Source organism: Octopus sinensis, linkage group LG9 (assembly GCF_006345805.1).
Source record: "Octopus sinensis linkage group LG9, ASM634580v1, whole genome shotgun sequence".
In the NCBI taxonomy this organism is placed as follows: domain Eukaryota; kingdom Metazoa; phylum Mollusca; class Cephalopoda; order Octopoda; family Octopodidae; genus Octopus; species Octopus sinensis.
In genome coordinates this window covers 62,221,912-62,243,280 of record NC_043005.1, presented here as the reverse complement: position 1 = coordinate 62,243,280, position 21,369 = coordinate 62,221,912, and the positions used below count along the sequence as shown (strand labels likewise).

The 21,369-nt window shown below is 34.0% G+C and overlaps 1 protein-coding gene across 13 annotated transcripts in view; it reads left to right on the top strand.

The window, feature by feature from the left end:
* The window catches only part of LOC115215814 (MAGUK p55 subfamily member 7), a 930,620-nt gene that overhangs the window by 801,401 nt on the left and 107,850 nt on the right, over positions 1-21,369 (top strand). For all 13 annotated transcript variants that reach the window (XM_036506006.1, XM_036506002.1, XM_036505998.1 and 10 more), the window contains one exon: positions 9,870-9,944. In XM_036506006.1, coding sequence (XP_036361899.1) covers positions 9,870-9,944 — 75 coding nt within the window. The remainder of the gene's footprint in view (positions 1-9,869; positions 9,945-21,369) is intronic.

Sequence of the window (21,369 nt, the reverse complement as noted above, 5' to 3'; positions counted from 1 at the left end):
ATAAGGAAAAGTACAGGTGTCAATAACTACATTAATGTAATATGTTATATTATCTCAGAATGATCTGTCATTCTTAAATACCACAAACCATTGATTTTTTTCCCCCCACTTCCATAATAGTCATTTTAATATCAAATCTAGTGCAACATTTTTCAGGTACTGAAACAAATTGCAATTATATTTAGCTCTTCTTCAAAACAATGTTATTCTTGTTTAATGCCTAAAACCCACTTTTCATAAATATTTTAATATCAGTTTCTGTGATGTAATGAAGGATTTTTCTAGTTTATATAATTCATTTTTAGTTTTGCTGCATTTTGTTTCTATGTTGTGAAAATTTTGTTTCTGTATGATTTAATGTTCATGTCAGCATCAGTGAATAAATAGCTTTAAAAATCATCAACTTCAATAATTCCTATATCACTATTTTATATTTGTAATTATTATATCATATTAAGTAATTCTGTTTGAGAATTATCTCATAATTGCTGATAAGTTAATATAAATATCATCCATAATATATTTATTCTAAAAGATAATTTCAAGAGCCACTTGAACAAAGATAGTATGATTTTAGAAATTTGTTTAAAATATTGATTCTTTACTCGAAATTTATAACTCTCTTTCTTACAAAAATTTTAGTTAATACATGTCAAAGTTCTTATATTAACTACATCCTAAATAATCTTCAACTGTGAGATTAAGGGAGCAGTCTTTAAATAAGTATTTCAGGCTTTTTTTTTCTTTTGTAGTTGTAATGAAGCTATTTCATAAGAGAAAGTTGAAAATCTATTTTGAAACTGAAGCTTCATTTAATTCTGCACGAAACTAAATCAAAAGAAAAAGTTTCTCTGTGTGTGTGTGTGTGTGTGTGTGTGTAAACAAATAAATGAGATAGAACATTGCAAATGCATCAGCTTAAAAGGTTTCTATTTAAGTTCATAGCTTGCATATTCAATTAAATTTTAACTACAAAGACAATCACTTATTTTTCATATTATATTTCCTTTCCACATAGAAATATTTTCAGCTATTTCCTGAACTAACATTTTAAAATAAAGAATCATTTCAAATGCAAAAATATTTTATCCAGCGTTTATAATGGACTTCTTTTATATTATTTGATTCACAAGATAAGATATTATTTTTAAATTAATCAATTGTTTTCAATTTTATTTTATCGTATTTTTATGATATCTTTTGGCATTAACTAAAATACTTACTTGCCTGGAAATTAACAATCTTAATATATTAATAAAATATTAAAAAAATTATATTTAATGTTAGTATAAAAATATATATAGTTTGATAAAATAGAAAATAAATTCAATATTAGTAGACAAACTGGATTTTAAATTAAAATACTTGACTACAAGATATGATATGAATTAAAACTTTGCTACTGTAGATATGTTGTTTTTGGTGTTTAACCCCAGACCAACCCTGATCAAGCAGGCTTGAGTTCAATTTTACTGGTGGCATCTTGGGCAAGTACATTTATTTTAACCTTGGTTGACATAAAACTTGTGAGTGAATTTGTCTGGACAGAAATTGTAGAAACCCTTAAGATAGATTGCATCTGTACTTCAAAAGGTCCAAGTTTATAACACTTGTGCCATACTAATTCTACCAGAGAATATCATTGAAATACATATGTCTATCAAATACTCAGCTACTTTATATGCTCATTCAGTGAGCAGGTTACTCACTTGATCAAATGACTTGATGCTCATTTATGAAAAATCAACATGAGAGAGACTATTATCATCATCCAGTGAGTCTTAATTTTTTAAGAACAGTAGAATGTGATTCGAGAGAGATTTAGATGTTATTTCAGCAAATGAAGCAACTACAAAGAAGCTTCTGTTCTTGGGTTGTCTAAAGACATGTCATGCCTTTAGGCAAGAAAGATTCCTTGAATAACAAATACATTCCTGACTCATCTCCCTCAGAATTTAAGAATTTAAAAGTTGGTAAAAATGTGCATTTAGAGTTTAAGACAATTGCAAATGTTCAAACACCCACTCATAGACACATGTATATTATAGTAATAAACAGATAATATCTTTGGTTAATTTGAAGAAATTCTATTATTGTATAACATATATTCAGACTTTTGTTCTCTACACATTAATTTTAATTAGATATTATTTCTGAACTTCTCTGTATATGATCTTTTCACTTGCAATGACCTACAGTAATTTACTAATCTAATTGATGAAGTTACAATCAAAATCATCAGAATTTCAAAGTATTTTTCTTAGATATTTAAGTATTGCACTTAACCAGATTGATACAGTTTTGAATCTATTATCAAGGAGGTCACAATACATTTCAATTTCTTCATTTAATTAGAAATCATTTTATGACCAGTTTAATATCCCCCCAACCCTCACCTCCATCTCTCATTCTTGGATTCCTTTTGCAGAATCCATTGCATTTCTAAATATCCAGTCTGACGGTAACTTCTTCCTACCAATCCAGGAAGCCCTGAAAAAAGCTCATCCTTCTTCTACTTAGCCGTAAATAAAATTAAAATTAAATAAACATGTTTTTTTATGCTTATGCTTATAAAAATATCGACAATATTCAAGGTTATATTACTAGCAATATTTATTTCATATGTACATTGTAAGAAAGAAGGAAGTCAAAAATCTATGTCGAAATAATAATTTAACAAAAACTAGTGTATTTGATGAAAGATGTTGGCTGTGCTGTAGTGTCTACTTTGGTATAAATTCATCAAGAGATCGTAAAATAAGTTTTAACAACATATAAAATTAAAGCATCCCTGTATAAAGCACCCATGCTGGTGCCAACTTAAAAGCACCCAGTACACTCTGTAAAGTGGTTGGCATTAGGAAGGGCATTCAGCCATAGAAACCATGTCAAAACAGACAATTGGAGCCTGGGCAGTTCTCTGGCTGGTCAACTCTTGTCAAACCGTTCCACCCATGCCAGCATGGTAAATGGACACTGAATGACGAGGAGGAGAAGAAAAAGGCATATTCAGATCATTTGACTATATATTTTTACCTCAGCCTATTAATCTCTGCCTACCTTTAATGGAAAGCTTTTATATCAATCATGGGCAATCTGCAGCCTGTGAAACAACTAACAAAAGAATACCTACCACTTTTTTAGTAGGTTAGCCTGCCTAATGATGAGCTGTGTTCCAGGTAGCCTGCTTCCCAAAAAGTTGCCTGCGTCATATGGTCACTTGAATTGCTAGAAATATCAACCAAATGCCCCCCCCCCCCCGAGCCACATTGAAATTAGAAATATGATTCGTGAAATGAGATACTTCATTGAAATTATTTATATTTAATAACTATTAATATAAATAAAGAAGATGTAAATATTATGAAGAACAATGTAAATATTGTAGAATCTTAGATAACTTGTTCATTAATGTCCAGATATTTCAAAATTGGGTCAAGTAACAAATTAACCAAAAATTAAGGTCATCAAGAAGGTTTTATAATGTAGGAATATAGTAAAGTATATTTCATACATGTATTATTGATGAGCAAGAAATTGTCTGGTTTCCAAATGGCTGAAAAGAAATAATGAACAAATTCAAGTCCACTCTGTGAGAATAATAAGGGTTTCAAATTTTGGCAGGGGGCCAGCAATTTTACGAGAGCGGGTAAGTCAATTATATTGACCCTGGTACTCAACTGGTACTTATTTTATTGACTATGAAAGGATGAAAGGAAAAGTGAACCACGGTGGAACTTGAAATCAGAACATAAGGACTAGCAAAATGCCACTAAACATTTTGCCTGACATGCTAACGATTCTGCCAGCTCTCCACCTTACTCTATGAGAATAATAATGACAGGATTATTTACTAATCTTCTGTGCTGCAAAACTTAGTTCTAAAAGATTTATGCAATGTTGGACAGTTTTGTTTGCAGAAAAAAAAAAAAACTACATCCAGATTTTTCTCTCTTTAGATCTTTGAAAATTTAGAGATATTGATATTCATACTAGTATTTGATATCAGTTGACTTTTAATTCAACCAGTGGTCAAATTATATTGAGTAATCTCTTATTTGAATACAGGCATGGCTTAATGGCAAGAAAGGCATCCATCCAGATGTAAAACAGTACCTTAGTTATGGGTATTCACCTAACCCATGCTATCATGGAAAATCAGGCATTAAACAAATAATATATAAAGATCTAAAATTCTCTTTCTGTTCATCAGCATAAGTAAAAGTAAAGCTCAAATTCTGTAACTAATTGTGATGGTTCTATGTTTAAATGTAATAATTCATCACCAAAATACAACATAACTAAATCAAATGACAAAAGACATAAATAATAAGTATAAGATAAAGAATTCTAAAATAAAAGTTCTGATCTGTGGACAAAAGTAAAAGAGAGGTTAATATCATAGAATCAGGAATAAAAGAGATATATTTCAAACTGCTATAAAAGAAACATGGTACAATAATCAGAACACATATTATACTCATCTATTGTTTAAAGATTTCAGGTTTTTCAGTGCTAGTATTTCAATTTATTATAAACAATGATAATTAAATAATGATAATATCAGTCTATTGCACATTTAATATAACATATATTGGATGTAATAACTGATCTTCAATACAGACTTTGTTATGTAACATTGCACCGCAAAGAACTATAATATATGCATATTTATTAGTCCTTTTTATTCATAAAGTATCATTTAGGTAGTTACGACATCATCTGAACATCATTATCATCAACAGCAGCAACATTTTATGTCCACTTTTCTATGCTGGCATGGTCTAGAGGGTTTTTCTGAGGTAGTGGTTTATAGCTGGATGCTCTTGCTGTCACCAACCCTTTTAATTACTTCTTAGAATGTGCAAGAATATCATGTACCTATTCTAAAAGTTGATGCTTATAGTTTATACTGTATTAGCTTAAAAGCTACACTCCGTACAGACTTTTAAGCTAGCTCCTGCAAGGGGATAATTGCGCCTGTGGCCCAGAACTCAGGAGAGCAATAATGATAAAGTATTTATTGATACCCTACCAATATGTTATTATTTTAAGTTCAGTTTAAATGAAAAACTTATAAGTTCACAAATTTTCAGAGTTCTTTTAAAATTTGAATAGAAGGTATATTAATAGACGCAGGAGTGGCTGGGTGGTAAGTAGATTGCTAACCAACCACATGGTTCCGGGTTCAGTCCCACTGCGTGGCATCTTGGGCAAGTGTCTTCTGCTAAAGCCCCGGGCCGACCAAAGCCTTGTGAGTGGATTTGGTAGACGGAAACTGAAAGAAGCCCGTCGTATATATGTATATATATATATATATATATATATATATATATGTTTGCGTGTCTGTGTTTGTCCCCCTAGCATTGCTTGACAACTGATGCTGGTGTGTTTATGTCCCTGTCACTTAGCGGTTCAGCAAAAGAGACCGATAGAATAAGTACTGGGCTTACAAAGAATAAGTCCCGGGGTCGAGTTGCTCGACGAAAGGCGGTGCTCCAGCATGGCCGCAGTCAACTGACTGAAACAAGTAAAAGAGTAAAAGAGAGAGAGTATATATATGTATATATATATATATACATACATATACATACATATATATATATATATATATATATATATATATACATATATATATATATATACACTTATATATAAACACATATATATATACACACACACACACACATATATATATATATATTATATATATATATATATATAGATAGATAGATAGATAGATATAGATATTAAATTCAAATTAAGATGATTGTAAACAAAACAAACAAACTTTGCTTTAGAAGAGTTGAGATGTCTTAGAAAGTTAAATTCTCAAACGCAGGGTAATGCTAATAATATAGCCTGAACAGGATAAGCTACCCCCTATTTTGCAGAAGTGTTGGCGGCCACCAACACTTTTTTCTGCAAAATAGAGGGTATATATATATATATATATATATATATATATATATATATATAATATTGTGGCTTTGTGTTTGTCTCCCACCACTGCTTGATAACTGGTGTTGGTATGTTTACATTCATATATCTTAGCAGTTTGGTAAAGGAGACCAATAAAAAAAAAGTGCCAGGAATAAAAAAGAAAGAACTAGTGTTGATTTGTTCGATTAAAATTCTTCAAGATGGTGCCCCAGCTTGACCACAGTCTGATGACTGAAAAAGATAAAAGAACCACTATATTCTTTTGTAAAACTTTAAGCTAAGAGAGGAACTCTTGTACTGTGTCACTGAAACTTCTCACAGTCACTTTATTTGCTAGAAATAGCAACCCAAATGCTTTTAAATCAGATCCCAATGCTGGGTGTTCAAGAACCAAATGAAGGGCAAATTTTCAATCTTGGGGTCATCCTGATTCCAAAACGGTATAATATGTCTATGTAGAGCAAATTTAGACTGAGATACAGGGGTCCCAAACAGACAGAATTTCACATTTATTAATATAGATATAATTTTTGGTATGGAAATCCTTCAACTTCAGCATGCTGCACCTTTTAAACCATGTTAATCCTCCACTTATATTACTTTACCAAACAAGTCAGTAATCTCCACTGAAAATATTAACTTTCATGTACATCCACTTACTTAACTTGCTTGCTCTCAACCTTCCTGAGATATTAACATTACATGTCCATTAATTATGGTTACGTGTACAGCATGATATATTAATGAACATTTTAGTACAACATTCTGGTTCTTTCAGAACAAATATCTCCTGCTGTTATTATTTACAGCCATATCAAGACAGCAAGCTGGCAGAATCATTAACATACTAGACAAAATGCTTAGCGGTATTTTGTCTGCCGCTACGTTCTGAGTTCAAATTCCGCCAAGGTCAACTTTGCCTTTCATCCTTTCGGGGCCAATTAAATAAGTACCAGTTACACACTGGGGTCGATATAATCGACTTAATCTGTTTGTCTGTCTTTATTTGTCCCCTCTGTGTGTAGCCCCTTGTGGGTAGTAAATAAATAGGTATTTTGTCTGCCACTACGTGCTGAGTTCAAATTCTGCCAAAGCCAACTTTGCCTTTCATCCTTTTAGGGTCGATAAATTAAGTACCAGTTGAGTAATTGACTTAACCCACCCCCCACAAAAAAAAATTCAGGTCTTGTGTCTATAGTAGAAAGGATTATTAGAGCCATATAAATTAAGTACAAAAAAAGAATTATAAAAGAAGAAAGGCAACTTTAGTAAGTGTATTTCTTTTATTTCTCACCATTGCCTGTTAAAATGGAAACTACACAATTCATGAAAGTGAGATATTGCTCCACACTATTATGAAATAAAATTAGTGTATCTAAGAGATAATAATTAGAAAATATGATAATAATAATAAATAAATTTTTAAAAAAGGAAAATAAATGCTATAAGGCAATTCCATTTAGTCACTAATTATACTGTGAATGTTAGATTGAAAGGATAAATATAAAGAAGACTTAATTATTTCTCAGATATTCTATGGATTGAAGCTACAGAAAGAAATAATAATCAATCTCTTATATATATTTCAGAGGTAATAAATATATAACAGAGATCTTATCTTCTGATTTATGAAATCTCAATTGGTTTATTAGTCTTTTCCTTGACAGGAGGTAATTGTTTCTTATAAAGTAGGCAATAAAATCAAAAGTTTAGGGAAGAAGAAAGAACTTATGATTGTCTTACCCAAAGATTTTAGGAATGTAAAATTAACAGGAATGTTTCAAACCAGTTATTGAAAGTTGGTGTTTCTGTTAATTTACTACAGTAATATGTGATGCTATGGAGAAATATTGGTGTAGATATATGGTTTGGAATTATATTTTGGAAATATTATCAAAGGACAATTCATCTATGGCTATTCCACCTATTGTTCAGACATAAAGTTATATAGCATAACATGAGATGTGTATTTATCTTTTTTAAGATAGTAGGATATGATTTAAAGAAAATTTGGATGTTATTTCTAGCAAGTTAAAATGACTGTAGATGCACAGTTGGCTTGAAGACAGTGTCTTTTTAGACTTGTATCCAACTCTTGGTAATAATTTCTGTCAATTCCCTTCTTGGCTTTTAGCTCAATATATCTTGGTCCCAAAAGGTAGAAAGAGATACCTTCTTTAAAATACAGCTAAAAAAAAAATGGGAGGGAAACATGGTAAAAATATAAGTGGAAACCTAAAACAACTATTACTTCAGTATTCTTAAAGTGATTAGATCAAATATACCAAGACAAGTTTGAACACACAACCCACCCATGATCCACATATGATATAGATATTTGCAAACTAATAACATGAAGTTGATGACATGCTTTAGAGCTACCACAGTGTATTTAGTACTATGTAGAATAGGTAGTGTTCTCTATTAAACATGTAAAACGCAACAAGTGTTTTATATATATACAAATTAGAACGTATAGGAATATAGCAGGTTCATCTGTTTACAACACAGTAGCCATGGGTTTCTTCATTACCATTAGATTTTGACATGATTTCAGTATCACAGTCCACCATAATGTGCATTTCTGCACTTATAATTATAATTTGGAGGTTAATACAATTATTCTTTTCACTATTAACCACATTTTAAAGGTGAGGTGGGGGGAGGGTGATATTATAATATTTACCACTTCATGAAATTTTGATCAGCTTAATGTCCACTTGTCTTCTGGTGACTTATTTCTGGATGTGTACAAGGTACTGGACTAGTTATGATCTTTATTTCTAAATTAAGGGAAATAATTTTCTTATCTCTTGACTTGTGTAAATGAAACAGACAATGATGATTATCAGCTGTTTAATCAATCAAAACATATTAATCATCATCTTCATCATCATCATCAGTATTCTATACTGGCATGCATTGAAGGATTTGACACAAATCAACAGATCATACAAATTTTTTAATATTTCCTTTCTCTAAAGATGGGGCTAACATTCATAAAAATCATATCCATATTAACAACACATCTTTTCAGACATTTAAACTGTTTTAATCATGCTTAATATTTACATTTTTTAGAAGCTCAAAGTTTATGTTTCTTAGAGCCTAACTATTGAGTGAATATAGTTTTTGTAAAATCCTCATGATTGGTCACCTTCTTATTTGTATTATTCATATATTTTCATTTACTATGTCAAAACCTGTTGATAAAATCACATATAAAATTACATATCATGGAACAAGAAATGTATTTGATAATCTTTTGATTTTTTTTTTTTTTTGAAATTTCTAAAATATTAGTTTCAGGTTTCTGGCACAAGGCCAACAATTTTGGGAAAGTGGGGAAAAGTCAATTACATCAACCCCAGTGCACAACTGGCACTTATTTTATTGATCCCTGAAAGACACGGTTGACCTTGGCAGAATTTGAACTCAGAACACAAAGACAGACAAAATGCCACTGGTGTATTAACAATTCTACTAACTCACCACATTTGAAAATTCTAAAACATTGAATACATTGTTGATTAATCTTTAAGAAACCTATTAATTTTTGAAGTTAGCTAACTTTAATGTAACTAATATTGGTTTCAAATTTTGGCACAAGGCCAGCAATTTCAGGGTTAAGTCAATTACTTCAATTCCAATGCTCAACTGGCAATTATTTTATTGACCCTGAAAGGATGAAAGGCAAAGTAGACCTCCATGGAATTTGAACTCAGAATGTAAAGACAGACAAAATGCTGCTAAATATTTTGCTTTGCATGCTAACAATTCTGCAAGCTCACCACCTTGTTAATGAAATTAATATTAAATATTTGTGGCACAGCAGCAACGTTGTAAAAGCAAACAGATTAAAAGTTTGTTTCATAATGATAGTCAGTTCTGTTATATTACAAGTGATTCTTTCTTTCTCTTTTCAGGCCAAATTCAGTGGACCAGTTACTTTAAAGCTTTTTCCTGCAAATAATGAGAAGGGTTTAACACGAGAGGGCAAGGTAAGTTCCATTTGAAAAAAAAAAAAAACATCTTGTAATGATTAGTTTGATTCATCTACTTGATTTTCACAAAATTTCAATTGGTAACATCTCTGATTATCTTTGGGTGGCATATTAGCAATGTCTGAAAAGTGAAAAGTAGAAAATTTACATCTTTTTACTTACTCTCTTTTACTTGTTTCAGTCATTTGACTGCAGCCATGCTGGAGCACCACCTTTAGTCGAGCAAATCGATCCCGGGACTTATTCTTTGTAAGCCCAGTACTTATTCTATCGGTCTCTTTTGCCGAACCGCTAAGTGATGGAGACGTAAACACACCAGCATCGGTTGTCAAGCAATGCCAGGGGGACAAACACAAACACACAGTTTCAGTTTCCGTTTACCAAATCCACTCACAAGGCATTGGTCGGCCCGGGGCTATAGCAGAAGACACTTGCCCAAGATGCCACGCAGTGGGACTGAACCCAGAACCATGTGGTTGGTTAGCAAGCTACTTACCACACAGCCACTCCTGCGCCTATATGATTAAAATCAAATACAAGATGAGTCTGTTAGACATTTTTATTATATCTGTTATCTTTTAGTTGTTCCAGTCATTAGACTGTGGCCATGCTGGGGCATGACTTTGAAGAATTTTAGTCAAATGAATCAACCCCAGTACTGACCATATTTTTGATAAGCTATTCTATTGGTCTTTTGTTGAACTACTTAAGTTACAGATATGTAAACAAACCAACATCAGATATCAAGCAGTAGTGTGGCACAAACACTGGTGCAAACACACACACACTAAGAGTTCTTCCTGTTGACCATATCTCTCTTTACTCTTTTACTTGTTTCAGTCATTTGACTGCGGCCATGCTGGAGCATCGCCTTTAATCGAGCAACTCGACCCCAGGACTTATTCTTTTGTAAGCCCAGTACTCATTCTATCGGTCTCTTTTGCCGAACCGCTAAGTACCGGGGACATAAACACACCAGCATCGGTTGTCAAGCAATGCTAGGGGGACAAATACAGACACACAAACACACACATGCATATATATACATATATACGACGGGCTTCTTTCAGTTTCCATCTACCAAATCCACTCACAAGGCTTTGGTCGGCCCGAGGCTATAGTAGAAGACACTTGCCCAAGGTGCCACGCAGTGGGACTGAACCCGGAACCATGTGGTTGGTAAACAAACTACTTACCACACAGCCACTCCTGCGCCTGACAAGGCTTTGGTCAACTCAAGGCTATCGTAGGTTACACATACCCAGTGTATGTTCAGTGGAACTGAAACCGGAACCATGTGGTTGGGAAGCAAACTTCTTACCTTCTTATCATAGAACCACCTTGTTTCCTAATTACCAAAAACAAATTTTATATATGCAATGCGATAGTATTTAAGATCTTTAGTTTATAGTTTTTACAGTACTCTTTTTTGTATCAGGACAGTCACCCCACTAGAACAATTACACCCCCGTAGAACAATTCTCCCTGACGACAACTACTCCCTAAGTCACTTACCCCCTTGGTTAATAATCCACTTCTCCAGTATATTAAGAAGTTTTAAATCATCATCTGTGGTCCTCAGAGGTAATTGTCCTTGGGGGATTATTATCCATGGAGTGGGGGTAAATATCCTAGACTCCACTTTTGGGGGGTAGGGTGGGATGGAGATGACTATCTACAAGACTTGTTTTTTATGTGTAATGTATGCAGCTAGTTAAACAGTCACTTTAACTTATGTCTACTTTAGAAGCATTAAGAAAAACAGAATTTTAACTCAAAGTATATCTTATCTGCTTGTTTATATATGAAGAGCAACCACAGCTGCTGTATTTGTAGATACTGCTTTGAAAAAATACAATTGACTAATTGTCTAGTCTCTACTCACTAACATATTACAAGTAATAGGAACCAACAAAACACTATATCATCCTAATTACTCAATAGTTACCACAAAAAAACTAATAAGAGGAGTCAAAATTGTTCTGTGATTCAGCTCACTGTAAACTTATTTCATGTTGTATAGGCACATAGCCTAGTGGTTAGGGTATTACACTCATGATCATAAGATAGTGGTTTCAATTCTTTGACTGAGCAAGGCATTGTGTTCTTGAGCAAAACTCTTCATTTCACATTCCTGCACTCCACTCAGCTATAAATGAGTTCCAGTATTAGCTTGGAAGTCAACCTTGTGATGGCTTAGTGTCACATTCAGATGAAGAGTGTTGTAATACCAGTCAATTATATGCCATGGAAGCCATGTTAAGCTCCAGATTTATGATCCTAAGTCTATAGGGTTGACAGTGCCAGATTTACTATTGTGCTTAGGTGTGCTTAAGCACAGGGCCCTGTTGACCAGTGGCAGGGCGGTGGAGCCCATCTTCTTCCCCAACCCCAACCCCAAATTTTAACGATGAATTTCCTGAGCATGTATGCCTGACGTTCAAAATCAAGGGTTTCATAACTTAACTAGCACAAGACCTCATTCGTCCAACATCCTGTACTGTGGGTTGAGCACTATTGAGTTGGCTTATAATGCTTTGATCTAAACATTTATTCAGAAAAATACATTTTATCAGAACTATAATTTAAGTATAGTAAAAAATAAAATGTAAGCTCTAAAAATTTTTTAAGTCTACAATCCATTTTTTATTACCAGTCAACATTAATTATTTCATTGCTCTGGAGTTGTAATGGACTTTGGAAAAACATGGGTTCCACAATTCTTATTTCTTGCTCAAATTACTATCATTAGGAAACATATATCCTACTGAACATGCTGCTAACTATGAAAGTCAGCCAGAAGATATAAACTGTACTAAGATTGAAAGAAGAGGGAATATTAATTAGTGATGCAATTAACACTGATATTGTTAGCCTAAGTTCTTCTACAATCTCCTTTTGTGCCTCTGTGATATTGATGACTGTTCCAAGTAGTTATATTTCTGTTACTGCTATTGTTGTAGTAAAATATGACTGTAGCTTTGCACTTGTTTACAAATTAGTTTTGGTTTTCTGAACAGACTCATCTCAGGTGAAGTAATCTTACACAAATAATCATTTTCTTTTCTTAATTACTAAGAGATTAATTAACATAGTGTTACGTTTTAGCTGGTACATTTCCCGGTGACCCACATTGGAATTATGGTTCCGGCATGTCTAGTAGAAAAGTGACAGTCTTTTGTTCACGGAAGACTAATGGGTTTTGGAGGGACCTTTCTGACCTTGTGCGGTCGATTGGAGGTCATTCTGAGCACCCCTTGAAGAAGTAAAGAGGAAGACAGATTAAGGGCTGAGAGCAAATAGAGATAGAGTATAAGGCTAAAGGGACGGATGGAGAGGCTAAGAGACAGCAGGCGATATAGATAGGGTATAAGGACCAGGGCAGTTAGAAAGGGTAAGAGCGATATAGACAGAGGGAGATGAGGGGAGTGGAAGAAGGACAGAGACGAAGTGAGGTCTGGTAGTTCGCAGTTGGTCGTCAGGAAGGACGGATCTGGGTAGTTGGTAGCTGGTCGTCAAGAAGGGCAGTCGTTGAGCGGTCGTCGAGGAACACAGACGGATCCTGTAGTCGCTGGCCGGCCCTCGAGGAAGACAGACGGACTCTGGAGGTCAGAGCGAGTAGATGGAACCTTGGATTTAAGGAGCAAGCGTTGGAATTCCTGGGAGCGAGCTGGGATGCGAGGAGGCCTAGGAGCAAGCGATTGGAATATGCACAGAGGGGAATTAGCAGAGTATTCAGAGGATTTAGCAGTATTAAGAGATGAGTGCAGAATGGGACACTGGCGATTCAGTTAGGAATTAAGGTATGTGTTGTGCATTGATATGTGTCACGATGTAAAAGAAAAGAAGAGAGAAAAAGAAGGACTCTGTCGATGTAGTCGATAAAGAACATTGTGAATTGAGTAAAGGACTTGTTGAATTGTAACGTGAACTGTTGTGATACGAACATTGTATAATGTATCGAAGTGTTCTGATTGGACTGTGACGTATCGTGAACATTATTTGATCTGGACTTGTTGTGTCGTTACTGAACACTGTTATATTGTTACATGCATGTTGTTAAATGCTTTGATCTGTGGTGTACCGTATGATGTATTGATTTGTTGTTTGCCTTAAATGTATTTGATGTGTAGCAATTGATTGTCGTATAAACTGTTGTTTGAATATAAGCCAGTGTTGCCAGTTGTTGCCTTGCCTCTTTGGGTTGTATCTCGGGTTGTGCCTCTGTATCTCTGTGCTGTTGAGGTTGTGGCAGTATCTATCTGTATCTCCTCTCTCCGCCTCTTTGGGTTCCGTGGCGGAACTTGTGTAAGCTGTTCGGGACGGGCGACGACGGGTGATTCCGTAACAATAGCAAATGTTTAGAAACTGAAAAGGCAGATGGCTGCACTTGTGTGGAAATGTGATAGAGATGGCACCCCAGTTACATGTAAAGTATTGTATGCTAACAAAAGAAGTTACCTATGGCAGAGGAAAACCAAACAACACATGAAAGAACTGGTTAGGAAATCAGTTGATGGTGGGAGAGCCATAACTTAAATGCCTCATTTGATGTCATAGTGGGAGAGAGAGACACACTTTTATGAAAGTAGACAATCTAATTTTTGTATCATAATCTCTTTCTAACTAGTAATATGCAGGTGTATGCTTATACGCACACACACACAAACACACACATGTGTGTGTGTGTGTACTAAAAGGGAAAACTATAATCGTCATTAAATATGACAGAGGGTGTTAAAAACACCGACATTGCTAGAAATAAGGGCTAAATGTCTCTAATGCTGCAGTCAAAGCACATAATTGTATACATGTGTGTATGTGCAAGCCAAGTGAAACTGTAGTTGTGGCTGATGCTGGTGGCTCATGAAAAGCACCTTTCAAGTGTCAGGCCTCACGGAGGCAATGATGAATAACTGAGACCTTTGGCATTATGCTGTGCTTGAGAAGAAGACCCATTAAACCAAATAAAATAAAAAATCATAGCAAATACTGGTGTCATGCAAATGATACCAATGTCAGTGGCATGTAAAAGCACCCATTGCACTCTCAGAATGGTCGATGTTAGGAAGAGCATTCAGCCATAGAAACCATGCACAATCAGACTGGAGTCTGGTGCAGCTTACCAGCTCTGGTCAAATCATCCAACCCATGCCAGCATGGACAATGGATGTTAAATGTTGATAATGATGATGATATATATATATATGTATATATATATGGATTGCAGAACGACCTGCTGTGCTTGAGGAAACCTATTGAGTCAAGTACATCAACAACAAAGTAAATATCAAATGGTAATTGTAGTTATGATATCTGTGCTGGCGGCACATAAAAAGCACCAACCGATTGTGGCCGCGAGTGGTTGGTATCCAGCTATAGAAACACTGCCAGATCAGACTGGAGCCTGGTGCAGCCTCCTGGCTTCCCAGACCCCGGTCAAACCGTTCGACCTGTGCTAGCATGGAAAACGGACGTTAAACGATGGTGATAATATGTATATATATATATGTGTGTGTGTGTGTATGTATATGTATGTATACATATATAGACAGATAGATACATACATACATACATACATATCTACATATACATGTACAAATGTAACCACATGTGAATTGTTAGCAATTTTCTACCTCCATCTTCCTTTCTACTGGACTTCCCTCTGTTTCTGAAGAAGAGCATTGCTCAAAACGTTAAAACATCTTTCTTTCCTTCCCTGAGAGTCTGCTAATACTTTACATGTGCCACATCCTTGAATTGTTGTTTTATTCTGTTTGGTGTTCTTTTTGGGGATTTAATATATATATATATATATATATATGTATGTATATATAATTATTTATTATATGTAATGTGTATATATATATATACACACATACATATTGATATAGATGCATATATATAATTATATATATATATATAATATGTATATGTATAATGTATGTATAGTTTCATGGGTGGGGGGGTGAATATGTGCATAATGTGTGTGTGTGTGCATGCTCACACATGCAAGTGGGTGTACAAATGAGAAAATGTACTTATTACATATAGTAGAAGTTATTTATTTAGAAGGAGCTGATGATTCACTCTGTCATTGAAGCAACAGAAAGGAAAATCTTTTTATTGCTTGAATGATTGCAATGCAGCAAGAGGCTCTGAACTGCAATGGTATGACTCTTCAGTTTCTTCTAAAGACATATAAATATATGTCTCTGTGTTTTAATGTTTGCTTGTTTGTAGAGTTATACATAAAACAGTTGAATATTAATTGAAGTATTACTCAATATGTTTAAGTAGAATATCATTCTTGTTTTTACAAGGAAAAGGTTGACAGTGATCTCGAAGTTTTAGCTATATAAAATGAAATGAAACCTAATTAATAAATATAAACTGACATTTGTGATTGTTGCTAAAAGCTAACAAATATTGTGTAAGTTTGCCATTAGAGCTATACATGTATAGCTCTAAGAAATATCAAAGGTATTGCTTGATAAACATTAATATGTATTGAAAATATAAAAATATTTTAACCATTAATTAAAAAAAGAAAATACTTGAAATAGCGAGCAGACATTTGCTGTACACTACTTTGATGTTGGTAGCATCAATAATATCACTTTTCAAATATAATATTCCTGTTCCAGAACAGGAAAGTTGTTATGCCACCATAACTCATTTCAAAACTGGGAATGGCCTATCATAATCATAAAAATAATGCCAGCAGTCAAAGCTAAAGCAGGTTTTTTGTTTTGTTTATTTGTTTTTTAGTTAATACTTTCTATTCTATTTTCTATTTTATATTTTGACACAAGTTAGACATTCTACAGACTCAAACGTTTATTTGCATTTATTGAATGTTTTTAATACTAGATATAACCTTGCAATTAACCCTTCTCCCTCATAAAATGTTAAAAAAATTAGCAAATATTTTCTGTTTAGGTTAAACTGTCACTTAGTAAAGTAAAATAATTTGCAGAAGGCCATATAAATTAAGCATTGATAAACAGATATAGATAAAATTAACATTTTATAAGGACAATATTAATTCTTACTTGACCAAACTGATTAACTCTGCCAACTTCAGTGTTAAACTTCCCCAAAGATCCTTCTTTTTTTATTCCTGCTGTATATTCTGAGGGACTGTTGAAGAGGTTGTGCCTATTAAAAATAGCTATTAAAATATAATATTTTAAAACTTACACATTTAAGTTGGGGAAGATTCAATATTTCAAAAGTAAATTTGTTTACTTGCATACAAATATTTTGAGGAAGATTAGAATAGTGTATCAAATATTTACAACATGAAATAAATTTTCTCTGTATAGCATTAGCTATTTTAATACCACTCTTATCTTCATTTTCATTAAAATAATTGCTATTTTACTTTTAACTTTGCTGTATTCATGAAGTTATTGTGAATTTAACAGCTTGTTAAATGATCTGACATCCATAATAAACTTCCTTTAGTCATAAATGACAATATATGTTTGCCTTAAAACTGCATTGTTGTAACTGGAAAGGTGGTTTATGAAAGAGCTGCTATTGCCCATATACTGTAGAATTTTGTGCCACATTTGTTTCTTGTGTTCCAAATCCCAATTTTTCTGTTCTTTGGCCTTCTTCTTCATTGTTCAAATCCCAATAGATATGATTTATACATTTTTTATGGCTTAGTCAGAGGAACAAGGAAACATTAATGATATTTGCAGAGCCTCCAAGACTCACAGGAATAAAAGCAGGAAGGAGGAAAGACTTAGAATTTGTCATAGAGTAAAACAGCACATCAAGATACTGAGTTATTCTTAGACCAGAAACCTGGTATAAACTGTTGCAATGGAGTAAGCCTGGTGGTGATGTTAGCTAATAATTTTCAGTCAGTTTTCAACTATCATTAAAGCATTATCAAATCATGTTTTATCTGTAATCTGTGAATCAATCTGATCTTTTCCTAGTTCTGAGTTAAGAAAATGCATTGAGAAAGCAGTCATTCTGTTGCTAGGTAGAAAATTCTATGGTATTAGAATTCTGTGTACATACTGGATTTATTAGCTTATAAAGGGGTCCCATTTAGTATTCTGTCACACCAATCTCAAAAATTTGTTTTAACACAAGTGCTAACAACTCCCTTTCTCTTGCTTTATGTGTCATGTCTATAGGAATCAGCAGTCATGGACCACCAAGCCAAAGTCTGAAGCTTCATAACTTTTCTTGGAAAAGATATGGCATTGATTTCCCATTACCTTATCTAGAGTTTACTTTGGCAGCCACCTGCTATCCAGAACTTACCCTTGAAGTACAGGGCTTATGTAATCCTTAGGCAGGAGGACTGGTTTTGCATAAAATCAAGCTATGTCCACTTATTGGTGGGCCTCTATAACATATATCTAGAGACTGACTCCTCTGAGTACTATATGCCTTAGCCACAGGGTCGTATTCATCTGTTTAACACATAACTGGGACTGTTGAACAGAAAGAGCTGCCCTCCCTGACCAGATGAACCAAGGAATGGTAAAGACTTAGGGCTAACTCCATGCTCCCCAAAACTCCTGAGCTGAAACCTCAGAAACAGTTTAATATGTTGTATAGAATAGCTTGCTGCTGTGTTTCTTTTTATGCTTTGCATATGTTGTACTTACCTTACCATCTTACATACAATAGTGGGTATGCATGCTTTATACATGACTTTTTCTTCCGATCTGTAAGAATTTCAGCCCCTTGACATGAACATAACATCTTTTTTGTCTCATATACTTGTTGACCTCAACACTCAGTAATATATTCATTGTTACTCAATGATTAAATTCAATGAATGTACCTCCAAGAAAACAACATATTTTGTCATTGCTCCTATAGTTTAGACCTGTATGCTAATATTGTCGTCACTTATAGGTGGCAAGTTAGTAGGTTTGTTAGCATGCCAGTCAAAATGTTTACTGGATTTTCATCTGTCTTTACATTCTGAGTTTAAATTCTATCACAGCCGACTTTGCCTTTCATCCTTTCAGGATCAATAAAATAAGTGGGGTCAATGCAATTGACTTACTCCCTCTCCAACCCCTGAAAATGCTGGTCTTGTGCCAAAATTTGAAACCAATATTTTTAGAGAACTTTAGCCTTAGTTATTTCCTTTGTTACTTTCTGTCAGTAAAATCTGTGGCTTGTGTCTGTTATTTAGTTGATAAAATCATGTTTTATCTCAACTTCCATGGAGTTAACATCACCATTAATTTGACAATAATTACACCAGTTTTATAGCATCCTTTCAAATATATCATCTTTGCTCAAGTAATAAATCTTTATAGCATGCCCAGCTTTCTTTTTACCTTCATTTAGTGACATCTGAGCTTCAAAGAACTAAAAGTTGAACTAGCAAGGGTCATTTCATCTGCTAGAAAGAGGAGAAAGAGCAGCTAATTTTCCTTCTGACATCACCATGCTGTCTTGAAAAAAAAAATACATAGAAGATAACATAGCCAGTGGAACAGGATAGTCAGTGTTTGTAAGCCCATGATCATAGATCTGCTTAATCATAACCAACTTGAAATTAACTCTTTAGCATTTAAAAAACTGGCCATATCCAGCCCAAATATTCTTCCTGTTTTATGTTGAAAGTGGCCAGATTTGGCCTCTCACCCCTACCTGACATTATCTCTTTAAACATACACAGTCACAACATTGAACTCTGAAAGCTACAAGACAATACATGATCAATTAAAAATACAGGTCGTTGTCAACTTACAACCACAATTGTTTCCAACGAACTGGTCATAAGTCAATTCGGTCATAAGTTGGCCTATAGGTCTACATAGCTTTGTTTATATTCTTACATTGATAAGATACATTCTCAGGTAAAAATCCCACACAGCATTCTGTATTATACTATTATACTGGCATTAGTGAAAAATTTCGGAGTCTCAAGTAGACGTATTATAAACAAATACGAGGTTGCCTCAATGTCTCCTTGACAAGATATTCATCCAACATTTGGGATAACTACAGTGGCGATCGATAATCAAACCTATGGGAAGCATTTGTTAGCTGACATCACCTGTAGACAGGTTAATTTCTAAGAAATTAAACCCATTAGATTTCCACTAGACTATTTACTATTGCTGCCAGGAGCTGGTGCACCAATCCTCATAAAGTCAATCAGTCGTAAGTTGATGACGACCTGTCATGTGAATACATAATCATTACATTTGACAAAATAATTTGAATGCTAAAGGATTAAATAATATATAAAAGTTCAATCTTCTAGAAGCAGTCTTAGTTACTCAATAAAGCTTAATTTAAACAAGGAAATCAAAGCTGTGGTTTATGGTTCAGGTTTCAATTTCTTAAGAAGGAAAACAAAATGACTAGTTTGAGTTATTTTGTTTCTGTATTACCAAACAAATAGACTCAAGTGATCTATATTTTTTGAAAGCCTAGCCCAGTTGAGTGGTCAGAATATTCAAATATTTACATATTTTCAGATGAAGAATAGCTTTGACAATCAGATACCTATAACATGCTAAATGCGATAATAACATAGTGCATATTGTCACAGACAGACACTGCATTGTGCTCATAGTGGAGACTATTATTAACCATTCAATGAGTGAGTTAAGCTAGCTCTCATTTGGTAGTGTCATTCTTAACCCTTTCGTTACTGTATTTTTTTTTTTTTTAGATGCTCTGTGTTTCTTTCAATTACTTTAAATATAACAAAGAATTTTTTAAGTTGGTATTCCAGTATTCCAATTGTGAATAAGGTTTGGTGGAAGATTTTAATTCAAAACTTATGAAAACAAGACATTTGTACTCAAAGCCCAGAGCCGGTTTCAGCCAGGTTGGTAACTAAAAGGGGTTAAATATAGAACTGGAATACTCCACCAAGTTATTGCTTAATAGATTGTTATTGATCATTTCTATCAAGCAACAACTACCCCCAAAACATACTATCCACTCCAATTATGAAGAAAAGACAGGATGAAACCAATAAACTGTCCACAGTCTGACTACCCTATGTGAAAGGCCTCTCTGAAAAGATACAAAAGATATGTAGCCCATATGACATCAGGACAGTATTCAAGAGTAATACACTTTGCAAATATTTTCTTAGAGTAAAACCACCAATAGAAGAGAATATGACTAAGAACTGTACTCCATCCCATGCAGCTGTGGTAGGTTATACAAAGGCAAAACATGCCACCCCACCAAAGTGCACATCACAAAGCTGTGACATGAGGAGATATTGATATATCGGGTATAGCTGATCATGTATGGAGAGATGGAGACAACCCCCCCCCTCCCAGTGGGAATGAAGTTAAAATGATAGACAGAGAACACCACTGGAAAATACAAAAACTAAAAGAAGCAGCACAACAACCTCCTAAGCAGACCAAGTGCAGATATGAGTATCATATGGGAACTGGTA